The 16,353-nt window shown below is 39.0% G+C and overlaps 1 protein-coding gene across 2 annotated transcripts in view; it reads left to right on the forward strand.

The window, feature by feature from the left end:
- Window positions 1-36: 36 nt before the first annotated feature.
- Window positions 37-16,353, forward strand: part of LOC134012432 (lysyl oxidase homolog 2A-like) — a 33,905-nt gene continuing 17,588 nt past the window's right edge. For both annotated transcript variants that reach the window (XM_062452159.1, XM_062452168.1), the window contains exons 1-5: window positions 37-192; window positions 2,582-2,921; window positions 6,050-6,219; window positions 13,026-13,234; window positions 14,215-14,431. In XM_062452159.1, the coding sequence (XP_062308143.1) occupies window positions 2,582-2,921; window positions 6,050-6,219; window positions 13,026-13,234; window positions 14,215-14,431 (936 nt within the window). In that variant the 5' untranslated portion in view covers window positions 37-192. The remainder of the gene's footprint in view (window positions 193-2,581; window positions 2,922-6,049; window positions 6,220-13,025; window positions 13,235-14,214; window positions 14,432-16,353) is intronic.

Here is a 16,353-nt window from a genome sequence, read left to right on the forward strand (position 1 = left end):
TGATCCACTTCCACCAGTGTAACAGGAGGTGGAGAAAGTTTGAGGAAACATTGGACTGAGAGCGGTACATGACTGGAGCAGAGGTGGGAGTCTTGAAAACATCAACATTTAAGGGATGTTACTGCATTTGGAATCAGTCAGAATCTATTCTATTCTCTGAGGCGTTGTGTTCCAGACTACAATGTTCAAAAAGTGAGTGTATTTTACTATTTTTTGCTCTTTTAAAGATCCCTGTGTTAATATGGTGTACATTTTAAGTAGGAATACATGGCAACTTCCATATTCCATCACAAATGATCAACTATCAACTGATCTATGTTGAAATTGTGTTCTTTTGAGAGGCATAAGATGTTCTTCTTCATAGAGGCTGAAAATAATAGCCTAAAATTGATGGTTTTGTGGCTTGGTATAAGGCCAAATTACAATGTGAAAAAATACTTTTAATTTCCATGTTATGTTTTTGGAAATGTTCGAGGAACAATAGGAACAGTATATCGTAGAGTAGTATACGTATCAGAACAGTTGAAAGACTGCATGGGCCAATATATCGTCCTGATATAATTGTAATGACTGCAATCCTGTAACACTCGTCAGTTCACAGAGCTTAAATTCTCTTGGAAAGTCTCCAATTGTGGTACATACACAGTGTGTCTCTCTATGGCCTCCAAACGCAAACAAAAATCCTAGTGTTGGCAATTTACTTAGTAGCACATTAATTCACAAAGGACTGCAAAAGACTACTTGCATGAGAATTGTCCTGAAGGAATGGCGTCAGTGGGCTATACATATTTCTCAAATTGTTTTTTTATAAAAAAAATGTACTTTAACTTGGCAGTCTCTTGTAAGGAAAATGTTACGTTGTTTTTAAGTAGCTTCTCCTTCCCTTAAAAATTCCTTGCGTTAACCATAACTCCCCCCATATATTGAATGATTGAGTGATTAGGCCTGTCCCTAATTTGCAGAGTAGGAGCATAAAGAGACAGGATTTACCAACAAATAATAACAATTTACAATGTTATGGCAGAAGGTCATCAGTGTTTCCCTTCGCATTGTTTTGGAAGGGTGGCCTGCCCCCCCCCCCCCCCCCCCCCGATAAAACTGCCCGCCCACCTAAAGGAATAACAAAATATTTATAATCAGGCGATATATAAAAATATATATATAATACAGAAAAGCCATCACCGATGAACACAACAAGGAACACAAGCAGGAGTCTCTAGCAAAGTTGTGTTGAATGTTGAATTGAAGTCCATAAACAGCATTGTCACACCCCACATCCTCTGTGAGTACCTGACTCAGTAGTTCTGTCCTGCCGGTGCTGGAAAACCCACATGGGGTGACAGCAGAGTCAGGAACCATAAGCCCAAACCAGGTCTCAGTGAACGCAAGCAAGCAGCAGTTTGCAATGTCCTGCTTAGCGGTTCAGGCGCGAGGCTGGACTCGGAAACGCTGCCCCCCCCCCCCCCCCCCCCAGTTACTGCACACTAAATTATAACAAATATATTTTTTGACCGCTACACATGCCATATATCATTGGAAAGCTACAAGACTTGTGATTCTATTGACGTAAACCATTTCAAGATCGAGTTCAACAGCAGGTACAATCAAAGTCTTTGTCCGACCACGAACTTGTCAGCAACGTGAAAAGTCCAAACACACATGAAATGTCGTTTCGGGGGGGGGGGGGGGGGGGGGGGGGGTTGTAGCTAATGCAATTCTGCAGGCACCAATAGCCATTTTTATGGGTATCTTTGGAACCTTCAAAATAAAAATCCAGGCGCAAAATGGCTGACAGAAGCAGAGTTCTTTATGCGTCAATCCTGGTGAATCAGATTAAGCACTCCAATGTGTTCAGCAATACTAATGTGGGATTTAGCTATAATATATGATAGTTCTAAGTACCACCTTTCATTAGAGATAACAATTATTAAAATAATACCCTTTTATCCTAAGTATTTGACCTTGGTTACCTTTTGGATGTACTCTTAGAAAAACATGTGTAAAATATGAATATATTGTGGTATTATATTTGACTTTTGACTTGAATTAGGTAAGGCTTCATGCTGTGGTCCAATTGTGTCTTCCAGCTAATACCTACCACCTCTAGGCCTCCTCAGGCATGTGTTTTCAAAACAAAATCCAGGCGGAAATAAAAACGTTCAATTTCATTGTGTTCAAGCTTCTATTACTCAAAACCAGTAGGACTTACAGGGGTCCTGACAACAGGGGAAAGAACTTCAGTGTCACATTTCAAAATAGACCACAATCTTGCATGTACTCCAAATGGTTCAAGAACAGCTTTAAATTTACTTTGGGTATGCCATTTTTAGTTTTTTTTTGACAGGATCTGTGCAAGTAGTCAATTACAAAAAACAAATACAGGGTACAGTATTATATGCGTGTTCTTTACTATAGTCTATCAAATAGCTCAACTAAACTGTCTACATTAACACAAAACACAATCCATCATATTATTTCATCCAATATTTTATTGAATGAAATATTACTTCATTCAATGACATGTACCATAAACCATGCTAGGTGATCTATCCAATTTCATTGGTTTCATTGATTCCTCCAGATGACCTGCCATCTGCTTTGTTTGGTTTCCTGTCTGTCTCGAGCCATGATGTCTCCCAGTTCCCTCCACTGTCATCTGGCCTCTCTGCTGTGTTTGTGGGCACTGTGCCATGCCCAGCTGGGCCATCATCTGCCCCGTGACTCCACACTCATCCAGCTTCGTCTGGCAGGAGACAAGAGAAAGCACTATGAGGGCAGAGTGGAGGTATATTACAATGGAGTCTGGGGCACAGTCTGCGATGACGACTTCTCCATCTACGCAGCACGTGTGGTGTGCAAGGAGCTAGGGTATCTGGATGCTGTGTCCTGGTCACCTTCTTCCAAGTATGGACAAGGAGAAGGTAAGGAGGCAGGGGTCATATTTTATAGGTACTTTTGTTTCAAAAGTATATTTAAACATTTCCAGTAGTTACATTTCTCGGGCTAAGAAACGTAACTGCGACATTTGTGACCTTCACCTAAGGTCTTTCAGAGGTACTGAATGGCACCTTTTCAGGACATCATAGGTACATTCATAATGTGTGAACGGGAACGTTATGAATGTACCTATAACGTCTCAAACAGGCTGTGACAATCAGTACCTCTGAAAGACGTTAGGTGAACATTACAAATGTTTCCGGTACGTTTATTGTACATCATGAACATTTTCTTTGAGGTCATCCTCATAACGTTACTTAAAGTACCAATAGAAGATGTCATTGTGTGTGTGTTGAGGCAACTTTTATAATGTTACTACAGTTAGGTCCATAAATATTTGGACATTGACACAATTTTCATCATTTTGGCTCTGTATACCACCACAATGGATTTGAAATGAAACAATCAAGATGTGCTTTAAGTGCAGACTTTCAGCTTTAATTTCAGGGTACTTACATCCAAATCAGGTGAACGGTGTAGGAATTACAATACATTTTATATGTGGCCCCCCCCTTTTTAAGGGGGGGGCCACATATAAAGTTGATTGATCTCCAGTTGATTGTTTCATTTCAAATCCATTGTGGTGGTATACAGAGCCAAAATGATGAAAATTGTGTCAATGTCCAAATATTTATGGACCTAACTGTATATAATGTCATTAAGATATACGAAGGGCCCCCACATTTCTACGTCCTTTTGTTAGCTGGTATGTTATTTGAAATAGAGTAAGTTAATCTTCATAATTATCTATGTAGTACTAAGTCTGTGTTTTACCAAACAGCAATTGATATAATCCTTAGCATAGTAAATGGTCTATGGAACACCAAAGATTATAGACGTAAAAATCGCTTTTGTGTTTTTTTACTGACTGCGGTGCATTTCAGTGCAGTTCATTACACACCGTACATTTTTTGCGGACCTTGTGTAAGACCAATCAGAATACAAATGTTTCAAAACTTCTGCACCGTAGCCTATCAGTATGTGGCACTACAATGTTGTCTTAAATACCCTCCCCAAAGATGTGCTAGCAGGTAACTTCCCTAGGCTAATCTATAATTACAGGTGATTTTGTGGGAGTTCAGAAGAGCGTTAGTGTAGTAATCAGTTACTTAGCTATTTTTGTAGTCCACACAAACATTAGTATTTTCAAAACAATCCTGAACTGATTTTATTTTTAAATACAAAAAAGCTATGTTGAAGCATTAAATGTTTTATTCCCGATTACGGTAGGATAACAACAATGGTGTATTGAGGATGGGGGGAATCCAAGCCCCCACTCCCAGCTCCTCGGGTTGAAGCAAAGGCCCTGATGGATCTTCTGTTTCCCGTTTTGGCAACCGACTTGATACAGTGATTTTATTATTTTAACCCTTATGAAGTCACAATATCCCAAACTATCTTCCCAATAATTTTCTTCCATTCTCGAACCTGGCTCAAAATACAAGCTTTTTCATAGCTGAATTTTTTTCAGCTATGTTTTTGAATCAAACTCGAAATGGTGAAACTAACACCCCATTTTTTGCTTACATCAAAGGCAGCATATACCGATGATGAAGCCAGGAGCACGGCAAGACACTACTGTGCAGGAGCACGGCAAGCTGCTTTTCTGTGCAGGAAGTTGAAAGTGACCGTGTTCCGTTTTCTTTTGCCTTAATGCACCACTAAGCACCTTCCGTAAAAACTAATATAGCTTTTGAAAGTTTTGATAGCTTTGATGCTTGGAGTACTTAATAATAGATCTATGGGGGAATCATATGTGTGGACTGATGGTGAAGCGTAGTTATCTCCCAGAATTACACTAGAATATAAAGTTTGCAAAACGCTAATGCACTCTGGCGCCTCTTTTCCTCAGTATAGTAGGATAGTAACTGTACATTTATGTGTAAACATGTAAAAAGTCCTTTTAGCAGGGTTAAAGTTAGCACTATTTTGTCAGACATAGCACAAAATTGCCACACATAAACAAAGATAACAATGCACACACACACTAACATAACAAGCCAAAAGCTCCGTTTTTTTTTCTACACATCAACACAGAAAACTGATCATCTTCATCCCGGAAGGAGTTCTGCAAAAGGTCGGTTTTCAGTGATCTAAAACGCTTTGCTTTTGGACGAAAGGCCAAAAGGCATAGAAAATGCTTCATCACAAAATACCCATGTACGTGTGGACTAGGCCTCAGATGATTAAATTACATTTATTTAGAATGGTTTGCAACACATTGAATGTAATAACATAGTAAAATGTCAATGTCAACATTGATCTAGTTCTGGTAACAACCATCTTTACTCTTTGTAATAACCTATAACATTAACACAAACTACCATTAATTCCCTAGCAATTCCTGTATTGTAATGTATCTACACCGTTTTTACTGAAGGTACTGCCATGTAGTTACATGGTAGTTAATGTAACGTTAGTGTAAAGTGTTGCTAAATGGCTAATGGTAAATGTGAGGCTCAATATTGCAAAGGCAGTTGCGGACTACATAGGTTCTCGCAGAATCGCGCTATGACATAGCAATGGCTACATTGTTCTGAAATAGATTTGGCTGCCAAAAAAGAGGGCATGTCAAAGTGTCACTTGGAGCATTGAATCTACCGGATAAATGAATATTCAGGAGAAAATCCCCAGACCAAAAATGTCACCGGAAATCCCTTTTTGAAGTGGCGGGCTTAGCCTGAATGTGTTCAGTTACACTTTAATGTACATTTTTTTATATAACTGATCATTTGTGAGCCGAGCATCCCTTAAAAGTCATACCTCAGTCTACATTAAAAACAAACGTTTTATGCAGTATGGTTTGTAAAAAACCTCAAGAGAAAGGAAATTCTAATGATCACCATAACCTTAACTCTATCAATTCACAAACAATATGTTTTATGATTTATGGCGATTGCAGTACAGTTGACACACAGTGCAAGAACAAGTCTAATAGTGTACTGGAATTAACCTTGTTTGTGCATCGGCAGAGTAAGGGTTTATTCACAAAGTCAGTCATTCATCTCCCAGTCATCATCTCAAATGAGTTTGCTGTGCTTCCTCATTCCAGGTCAAATCTGGCTGGACAATGTCCACTGTACCGGGAGAGAGGAAAGTCTGGTTCAATGCGAGTCCAATGGCTTTGGAGTGTCAGACTGTAAACACACAGAGGATGTCGGGGTGGTCTGCAGCCAGAAACGCATTCCAGGCTTCAAGTTTATCAGCGTCAATAATGTGGAGGTACATAAAAAAGCACACATACGTCTTTTAGACAGTAATGTATATTGTCCATGAACATTGCTTTGGGTTTGTGTACTGTATGTCTGTTAAGAACACAATACATAATGAAACTGATTTGGTGGAAGTGCAGTAAATGCTCAAATGCTAAGCACAATGTGAAGGTAAATGTGGTTAAAAAACTATTTCCACACTCCTGAAGGCATTGAGGGAGATGGTGTGTGCCTGTATGTGTGAGAGGAGGGGTTGGATTCCAGACACTTCCAGGTCTTCCCTCCTTTTTGTCTGTGCCTTCCTGAAAGAGACTCCACATTAGTCATATGAAACCTCTCTTCTTTGGTGATACAGAAGTGGTTTGCTATATTTTTTATATTAATCTAGACATCCTACACAACTTCCAAGTAATAAACATTTCTATGTAATTTTTACATACAATTACATATATATTTTTAATGCAAACAGAAATAACTTGGATAAGTATCCACTCCCTTTCTAATACCACAACCCTTTGTATTACCCTTTTATAATACCAATTAGCTTAGGTGTATCAAATCGCCAGAGGTGGAAAAAGTACTAAAATATTGTACTCAAGTAAAAGTACCAATACTTTGATGAAATATTACTCAAGTACAAGTGAAATTACCTATCTGAAAATATACTCAAGTAAAAGTAATAAGTAGTTAATTTAAAATGTACTTTAAGTAAAAGTTACTTACTAAAAAAATGTAAAACGGGGCGGGGGCATCTCTCCCATGTAGTGAAAATAGGACATGGGGTCATAAATCCAAAACTATTTTGTTTTTAATTAAAGAAAAATCTATAACAAATGATAGAAATCTATACAAATGCAATAACAACTTAAAACATGTCACATATGACATGTAAGACCCTTAAATGTATAATGTTCAATTTTAGTACAGAACATCCCATCCACATTTTCAAAGAATCAATTGAAAGTGAAAGTACCATATATTGTTAGTTCTGAGGGCCATCCTTCTTTTCTTCACAAACATAAACAACAGTTAATAAGCACATCAAGGCCAAATCAAGTGTTTGACTCCATAAATGACAAAAATATAACTAAAATCTCAGTGTCAGGGACATTTCAGAAAAAAAGCTAAATACTCTGATGGCAGGCTGGGCGCTTAATGTCTTATGATAAAACACGTAAAATAAACTTCTAACTTGTAAAATTGCTAAAGCCAACAGCTAACACAGCCAGGCAACTACAGCGCTACACTCTGGGGGCATGTTCATGAGCCTCCATCATGTTCAACCCCAGAGTGTAGCGCTGTAGCTGCAAGGTTGTGTTAGCTGCTGGCTGTAGCAACTCGAGCTACGTAAAACCGATCATTCGTCACTGTAGTGGCGAATGATCCTAATGTAGCGAAATACAATACTTCACTCAAAACGTAATCAAGTAGATTTTTAATTACCGATTTTAAAAACTACTTGAAAAATACAAAATACACACAAAACTACTGAATACAGTAACTTGAGTAAATGTATTTGGTTACTTTCCACCTCTGCAAATCGCCTTCACACACCTAGATGATTGATGAAAAGTTGACCTTTATGTGCTAGACTTTACTGACACACACATAATATCAGACTGAATTAGAATGTTATTTTAGCTCTGTAGTGACCGATCGGAGGGGTACTAAAAATTTGAAACGTTTTGAAAACTCTCTTAGCACAGACAAGAAAGTTATGATTTTACGAAGTGGAAGATGTCAGACAAACAGAATCCTGGAAGGTTATCATTGGGAATCCACACTAAACATTTCTGCAGACCATTTATTTTACCACTTCAGATACTGATGAGGTTACACACTAACTGACTCACTCACACACATACACACACATGCACGCACACACTGGAAATACCATCCAGTCGTGATGTTGAGAGTCGCTTTGTACAGAATGGAGAATCTCTTTGGGGTTGAGAGACATAAGGGGAGGAGGACGAACAGGAGGGAATTCCTTCCGAAGCTGGAATGCAACACTAATCTAAAACTCATGCCCACATAGTAGAGGACAGCATGACTAGGAGTTTCCCTTAGTGTAATTTGAAATAACAGTGCAGGAAATCAATATGATTTTAACGCTATTGACTGTCCTGGTAGGTACTCTACTAGGTTTGAAATTCTTCAAGTGACATTTTCTGCCAGTGTTTTAATATGAACACAAATCCTTAGGACAAAAACTCCTAGTGTATCTGTGTGGATGTCGAATTCGATCAAATATAAGAGGAATGGAAGAGGAAGCCTCCAACCAACTTCTTGTCCCTATGTTGTTTTAGAATGTATGGGATTGTTCTCCGCAGATTGGTCTTTCCAAAGTATTTAACAAATGAAGTCATCCAATTGTTATTTAAAAAGTGTAGAAGCTTTGTTTATCATCAGTAAATGCTAAGTTCAACAACGCTCACATGGTGTTTATGTGCACATAGGAATGGCATGCTGAATGAAGTAACAGTCACCACAGGATGAGAGTCTGGTGTTCATGGTCAGATGGAAAGAATGCACATCTTAAAGTTAATATCCCCTAGTTCCATTCATTTCATGGCATATTGAATGCAACCAAATTGTAGATCATTCTGCATTTTAGGTGTAACTGTGGTTTGTCTAAATATCCTCTTACATAAAAGCATAGTAATAAAAAAATATATATATATATAAAGTTTATCCTGCATAATAGTAATAATCAAGTTCTTGGCATTTCACCTTTGTAGAGTCAAATTGAGTGTTGATGAACATCATTGAAACATAATTTAATATCAGAATCAGAAAGGGTTTAATCGCCATGAAAGTTTGCACAGACAAGGAATTTACTTTGGCAGGAGGGTGCATACATTCAACATATAGGAGTAAATCTTAAATAAGTGGTGTAAGTTATCCCAAGAAAGTTCACATTTCATATCAAGGACCTAAATGTCAGGTGGAGTTAGGATTGGTAAAGGCCAGTAGTAAACAAACCAAAAAGAAAGAAAATATCAGATCAACTGAATATATAACCAAATGTCTGGTAAATCAAAACGTTTTATTTACATTCTAGAGATCCTGCATGGTCAGACACCACAGTATTATGATCCTTCTACAGAAAGCCAACAATAGTGTCCATCAGACTCTCCACATTCCTAACTATAACAGCAGGCCAGAAATTCCCACGACATGCCCCCATCCCCCATGCAATGTTTTACTTTACGTTCCTATGTAAGTATAGAGTCAGACCAAGTTTGACCAATGCATGGTCAGGAACATTCAAAGGCACTCTGCCAACTCTTGGGTTGGTGTGTTTCAGTCATTAGATACAGGAAATGGTTTGTCTGCTTGTAGTTCTGATGGAACTTGCTCCTGCTGGGATTGTCCATGTGGGAATCTCGTCTGGCCATGTGACTAGTCTTTACAGTCTTCTTTAACCTTTTGTCCTTTAAGCATATTCATACAAGAACATAAAGACTCCAGATGCCAAACACACACACACACACTGTGCCAGCAGCATGTTTTATTTTGTTCCAGTCAGTTAGAACGACTGGGATAGGGTAAAGTAAAAAAAAATAGAAGTAATTTAAAAAATAAACTTGTCTCTGACTTTTGCATGATTAGGATACATTTCAACTCATCTTTAGTGAGAGGTGGGAAGAATGTGTGACCTTACTGTAACGGTGAGTCAGAAATTCAGAGGTGAATCAGAGGACTGAAATGCGGTTTTAGTCCATCCCTGGAGAGGCCTCACACATCAATCTTGTGATGGGAAACATTTACAAAAGCAGTCTGGTTTATTTCACATGGCCACATGAAAGTTGTTAAGCAATAAGACACTCTGAAAGGGACTTAGGAAAATTAAGATTTGAAGTTTGGCAGAAACAATAGACTACTTTTTATTATAATTTTATAATCAGGGAATAATACAATTGGAGAATATTGATTTCATACATTGAAATAAATATGGATGAATGACTGTTCTATAATATGTCATTTTACCTTAACATTTTACTTATTAACTTAATATGAGAACATTTTGGAGATCAAATCTATATTTCATTTCTATCATTTAAGAAGTTCTGTTTGTTTACTATCAATGCTATGCCTTACAATACCAGTGGTATTGTAGCTACACACTTGTTTTGTTAACCAAAACAAATTGCCAAAAATATATTGTAGTTATCAGTTTTATGCAACAGTTTCATTGCGCACAACATGCAGCTCAGTTTTCTGAACTTGGCATGCCATTTTAGGTTTAATAGGTGGTATAAAGGGGCATTTGTACATCAAAACTGTGCTCTCATTCTGCGCTTATTTTGAAGTTTTGGGAAAGTTTCTTTCAGGCCTTTCAAACATAAAAATAACAAAGTGTACATTTTAGGTAGACCTTACGCAAACTGTGTCATGCTGATGTTATGTCTGGTGGTCTAGCTGAAAGGAAATGGGTGGACTAGTCTCGGCCATGGATCTTGTGGACCCTTTTCAACCTAAAGACTCAGCACTTTGGTTTCCTATTATGGATTTAAGAGTAAAACCCCAAACCGAAACACCAACATTCCAATCCTCTACGTATTTACACGAGAGAGATCACCAACTGAACGTCTCCAAGGTTTATTGATGGCCTTCTGGTCAGGACCACCTTTCTCTTGCTCTGCTGCCCCGACAGTAAAGTAATTCTGGGATCAGCAGGATTTCAATTATGAAATAAAATATTCTTTCCTTTCTCCCCATTGTGGTGAGAGAATTTACAAGAGGAAGGGAAGAACCTTCAGACTTATGTCTTTGCTTAGTTATTTGTTCTTTCTTAATACATTTTGGGGTATTTAACCCTCGTGCTGCCTTCGGGTCACATGACCCAAAGGTTCATAACGAACCATCATTGTGTTTACCCAATTTTACCCAATACAAAAACAAATAAAAATACTTTTCTTTTAACCTTCGCAATGTGGGGGGTCTGAGACAGCCCGACGGTTAAAAGAAAATGCTTCACTTTGTTTTTGTATGCGGTAAAGTTGTCGCAATACGACGGTGGGTCACAATGACTGATGGGTCAGAACGACCCGAGGAGAACACAAGGGTTAAGGACACTATAAACTCTTTCTCCATTTCAGAAAAAACCTTTAAAACAATAATTTAGGGGATTAGAAGTTTTAGCAGTGTGGATATTGACATTCATTGTATTCCTTGTCATAGGTGCTGCTTTAAGTTAGTTTGCTTTGTGTCTGGCTAATCAGACTTGAGGTTAGCAAAGAAAGAAAAAAAAAAGTTTTATTTTTTCTTGGAATAATTCTGTCTCCAACAAAATACCGACTTTCACCAGCTACTTCACTGCACAAACTGTGAATACATCTTCATAGATCCCTACAGTGTGCTATAATTATGAGCAAAGTCACATTGGTATTCAGTGGCTTGCTTATCCATGTTTCTCTCCTTAACTTCTACTTCTGTCAGACCTCCAAGAAAGTAGCTTAGCTGCATTCCATGCATTCCATGAAAATCCTCTGGGGTGGAATCTAGGAAGGCTAAAAACACTAAAGACAACAAAAAGTTATCCGCCTTGTTCCAATCCACAGTGCTCAAAGAACCAGGGAATACCCTGAGGGTGGAGCTTGCAACATGAGAGGGAAATCTTTTTTGTTGGTGGTTGGTTAATGGATATTCCATATGGGGGAGATGTTCCCTCCTAAAGGACACCATGACTCATCGTCTCACCAAGATCTTGAAGGAAAAAATAATTGCCAGGTGGGGTGTTGATAAAATCCACTGATGAAGCATGATTTTCTGCTCCTAGAGAGACAGAGAGATACCTGGGTTTGCTAGTGTTTGTATGATGATTGGACTGAAAATAAAGTAGAACTGTGATACCATTCAATGAAAAAATACATCCAGTAATTTGAGACGGAAAATAAATGTACTAAGTAATGAGTCTACAAATTCAAGCTTTGATAATTTCACTGATTTTCTACAGCAGAAAAAAATTCAGAAAGACCTTTACAGCCAGTAAGACTTTGCATTTTTTAGTTTTGACTTTGGCGTGAGATATTGCTCTGTTCCTTGATAACTACCACTTGATTGATTAAATAATAATAAACATCTAATAGGAGATTGAGGGAGGAGAGAAGGAAACAAGGAATTGTGGAGATCATCAGACCAGAGATCATCCATCTCTGCAGCACATGGTGTCACGGCTGTACTGAGGACCCAAACGCACGACACACAAGGTTTAGGACGTGCGCAGACTTTTATTGAGAGAAGGATGGGGAGGACGGTTGAGGGTAACTGGTGGATGGTGGAGCGGGGTACCGGTAGGACTGGAGGACTGGAAGCGGTGATCTGGTGGTGGAACAAGAACAAAGGTCAGCACAAAAACAGGCATAGACTGGTCCAAAACACGGAAAGCCAGGAATACAGACGTGGGGGTCGGTGATTCAACAAACTGACGAGTAGTGGGTGACAATCCGGGGTTTAAGAGCTGTGGTGGTGATGAGGGAATGAGCCGCAGGTGAGGTGAGTACCGGGAGGGAGTGAAGAAGCGGAATGGATGACTGGACCTGGAAGAAACGGACTAACACCCGGTCTGGCCTAGGCACATTAACATTAATTTCCCAGACACTTTTATTGTGTCCGGTAAATTAATGTAAATGACATCATGCACATTTCCGTAAACTGCACATTTCCATAAACTGAAATATGTTTGCATTAATCTTATTTTTTATCACAAGAAGTGCACTGGACATTGGATTGGGTTATGCATACATTTCTTCTGCTAAGGATATATCAATGTTTGTATTAATATTCATAACAGTCCTGGCCCCTCCACAGAGTTTTAATGTCCAGGTGGAGGATGTGAGAATTCGGGCTACATACTCCCATCGTAAACGCATTCCCATCACCGAAGGCTTCATAGAGGTGAAGGATGGAGGCAAGTGGCGACAGATCTGTGACAACGGATGGAGTGAAATGAACAGCCGAGTCATCTGTGGCATGTATGGCTTCCCTGGAGAGAAAGGCTACAACAGCAGGGCCTACAGGTAAGTAAGCAAAAAAGGGGATTCATTTCAAACAAGAATTCACATCACTTGGGGTTTGTGAAGCATTAAACAAAGCAGATACAACTGATCAACCTGATTAGTAGGCAGTTATCACTCATTAGTAAAGTATTTGTCTGCAACTCAAGAGGTTGCAGGTTCAAATCTCCCTCATGTACACCGGTTGGATGAAAGACAACTGGGTCGGGGAGATGACCGAGTGCCCAACGGCCTAAAACAACAAAACAGAACTTAAGAGTTCCTCTTCAAAGATGGGAGAACCTGCCAGAAACAAATCCATCTCTGCAGCAGTCCATCAATCAGGCTTTAAAGGCTTTTAAGTGGCTTCACGCACCTCCTTAGTAAACATAAACCTAAACATGCCTGGGAGTTGTGTTTTTAAAACACAACAAAGGTGGCAACGGTGAAGGAGTACAGTTCATCTTATGCATACATCATTGCATCATCATAAACTCATGGTGAGGATTGTTGTTGCAGCCAATGGAAAGTAAAAAGTTAAAGTTCAAAGTGAATAGTTTTTTATACATATACATTTTTGTATATATCCTATTCTAAAAGACATATTAAATCTTCCACTTTTTGTCCACATTTACAAATGCTTGTTTCAGATAAAATAGCTGTGTAACAACACTTTACAAGTTTAGTATACCATTCTCTTAACTTCCCTATACATGTTTACTGGTGATAGAGTTTTAAATGGTGGGGATTGAGATAACAAGTTGTACTTGTGTTTTCATAAAAAAAATTGTCAAGTCTGGCTTTAGTCAAAGGTGGAAAATGCCTAACTCTTGATCCAAAATAATGGGTAAATGGATAGACAATTTGTCAAACAAAAACTACATTGTAGTTTATCTGCAGTCAACACACAATCAACGTAGCAAATCTGACTCAGGTCCATACTTGTCAAAGAAAAAATAAGACACCTTGTCACTGGTGTCACACACAGATGTTTCTCCTTGCAGGATGCTTTCGAAACGTCGAAAAAAGAACTACTGGGGTTTCTCAGTCAATTGCACAGGCAATGAGGCTCATCTGTTAGACTGTAAGCTTGGTCATCCGCTGGAGCTGAAGGGCAACAAAACCTGTGAGAAGGGTATGCCTGTGGTGGTGAGCTGTGTCCCTGGACGAGACTTCGCAAATGACATCACCACAGGCTTTATGGAGGCCTACAGGATACAGGTATGTCTGAACAGATGTTAGAAGGCATTGTTGAAAACTTTCTGGTTTGGCCTTATCGGTAGTTCTTATCCCTATAAAGAAAGGAAGCGTTTTGAACACCATGATAATGATAAGATCTACCATCACAGACATTATGAACTTCATGGCCAGATCCACATTTTTACCACACTGAACCTGAATAGGAGCCGGTCGCCATGCATCAGATCAAATGTTTGCCCACAGGTTTGTATTCCTTTAAGTTCATGCCGTTTGGGTTGAACTTACTTCCAAAGGGTAATGGAATTAATGTAGATTCTGGTCTGATTTACCCATAGACCTGTTATTAAGTTAGACCAAGCCTCAAAGGGGATTAAAGATGTTGTCCTTGTTAGTTTATATGGCAAGTGCTCAGTGGCACATTGAAGCTTGCATAAACCGAGATAAGGTGAGCGCCATGTTGAACTTCTGGAACGTCTAGTCTTGCACAGTAGAGTGGTTTGTCGTGCTCTTGGCTTAATGATTGGTCTATGCCGTCTTTGATGTAAAGAAAACTAAGATTTTGGGAGGGGTTAGGTAGTAGAGTTACAGTAATGGAGATACAGAAATAAACAGACCATTAAATACGTTTTAACTGCCGGCGTGTTTTCTCTGAAGTTGGTAGTAATAATAACAATAAGTATCAATACAACAATATAAATAAAAGCACTAAACTAGAGAGGGTACAATTTCTGGGGAAATTGTAGGGTGTGCTTGCTTGCGTCGGTTGCAGGTGGGTCCGTCCCCTTAAGTTATTCCCTTCTAGTGATATTTTCAAGCATTTAGCCTACTCATATTGCATAATTCATTAAGAACCCCCTTTGAAACAAGCAAACCCCCTTTGAAACAAGCGAACCCCCTTTGAAACAAGCTACTGTAACAACGTTGTCACTGGCAGTATTTCAGATGGAATCGCGATTCAAACAGTACCGTCTGCTAACTGAAAATATGCCCCCCAAAACGTAAATAAGTTTGACATTAATTTAGGAGAAAATGGCTAATTCAAAAGAAGTTTGCTAGAGGCAAGCTAGCTGCTGTTGCTAGCCACACTTCACTGATTGTTTGAAAGCGCCGGAAATTAGAATGTTTCTTTTGACATAAAGTTGTCTGAGGCTAACGTCAAAACAAGATGCGGTCTCACTCAAATTCCAAGTTTTACACAAATCACAAATATATGCTGACCCGCTGGCTGTCTTTGCAATTGCCATATCTTTAAAACACTGCCCTCCTTATGATTTTTGGTGAAGAATTGACCCTGGTACGAAATTAAGAAAATATTCATCAGACGCAGATCAACAACAGCTGCCGCAATCGTCAACGGAGGCTGACGGGGCTCTCACGTAGCAAACCAATCAAAGTTTTTACAGCAACCTACATTAAAATCTCACCACCTGGCAGTCTTCACAATAGTCATATCGTCATAACATTGCCATCCTTCTGTTTTTTGGTGTAGAATTGACCGAACTATAAAATTACGAAAATACTACTATGACGCTTTCTAGCATGGCTGCCGCCTAAGACTAGGCCTCTTGGGCGACCCGCACTAGCTCAAATTACAAAGACTTTCGCGACCTAAATCAAAAATCCGAGATTGCAGTTCCACTCAAAATCACTTTCTCAACAAAGCCCAATGGTTGGGAATTTTTTGGGGTGGCATTTTTCACTCAATCCAAGCTCCAGCTCAAACTTGCGTGCTAGAACGTCTCTATCACGTTGTTGCTAACGTGTGCGTCGTTGCTAACGTGTGCTGATGTTGTGACGTAGGCTAGCACTGAGTACCCTTTGTTGACAGAAGGCACTTTTTGCCACAAAAACTTAATTTCAACTTAAACAATGCAACGGAACGTACATAAAAATACAAGCAACTCAATCGCTAGCAAGACGAAACTTTTGACATCAACGTTGTC

The sequence above is a fragment of the Osmerus eperlanus genome, chromosome 1 (genome assembly GCF_963692335.1).
Source record: "Osmerus eperlanus chromosome 1, fOsmEpe2.1, whole genome shotgun sequence".
In the NCBI taxonomy this organism is placed as follows: domain Eukaryota; kingdom Metazoa; phylum Chordata; class Actinopteri; order Osmeriformes; family Osmeridae; genus Osmerus; species Osmerus eperlanus.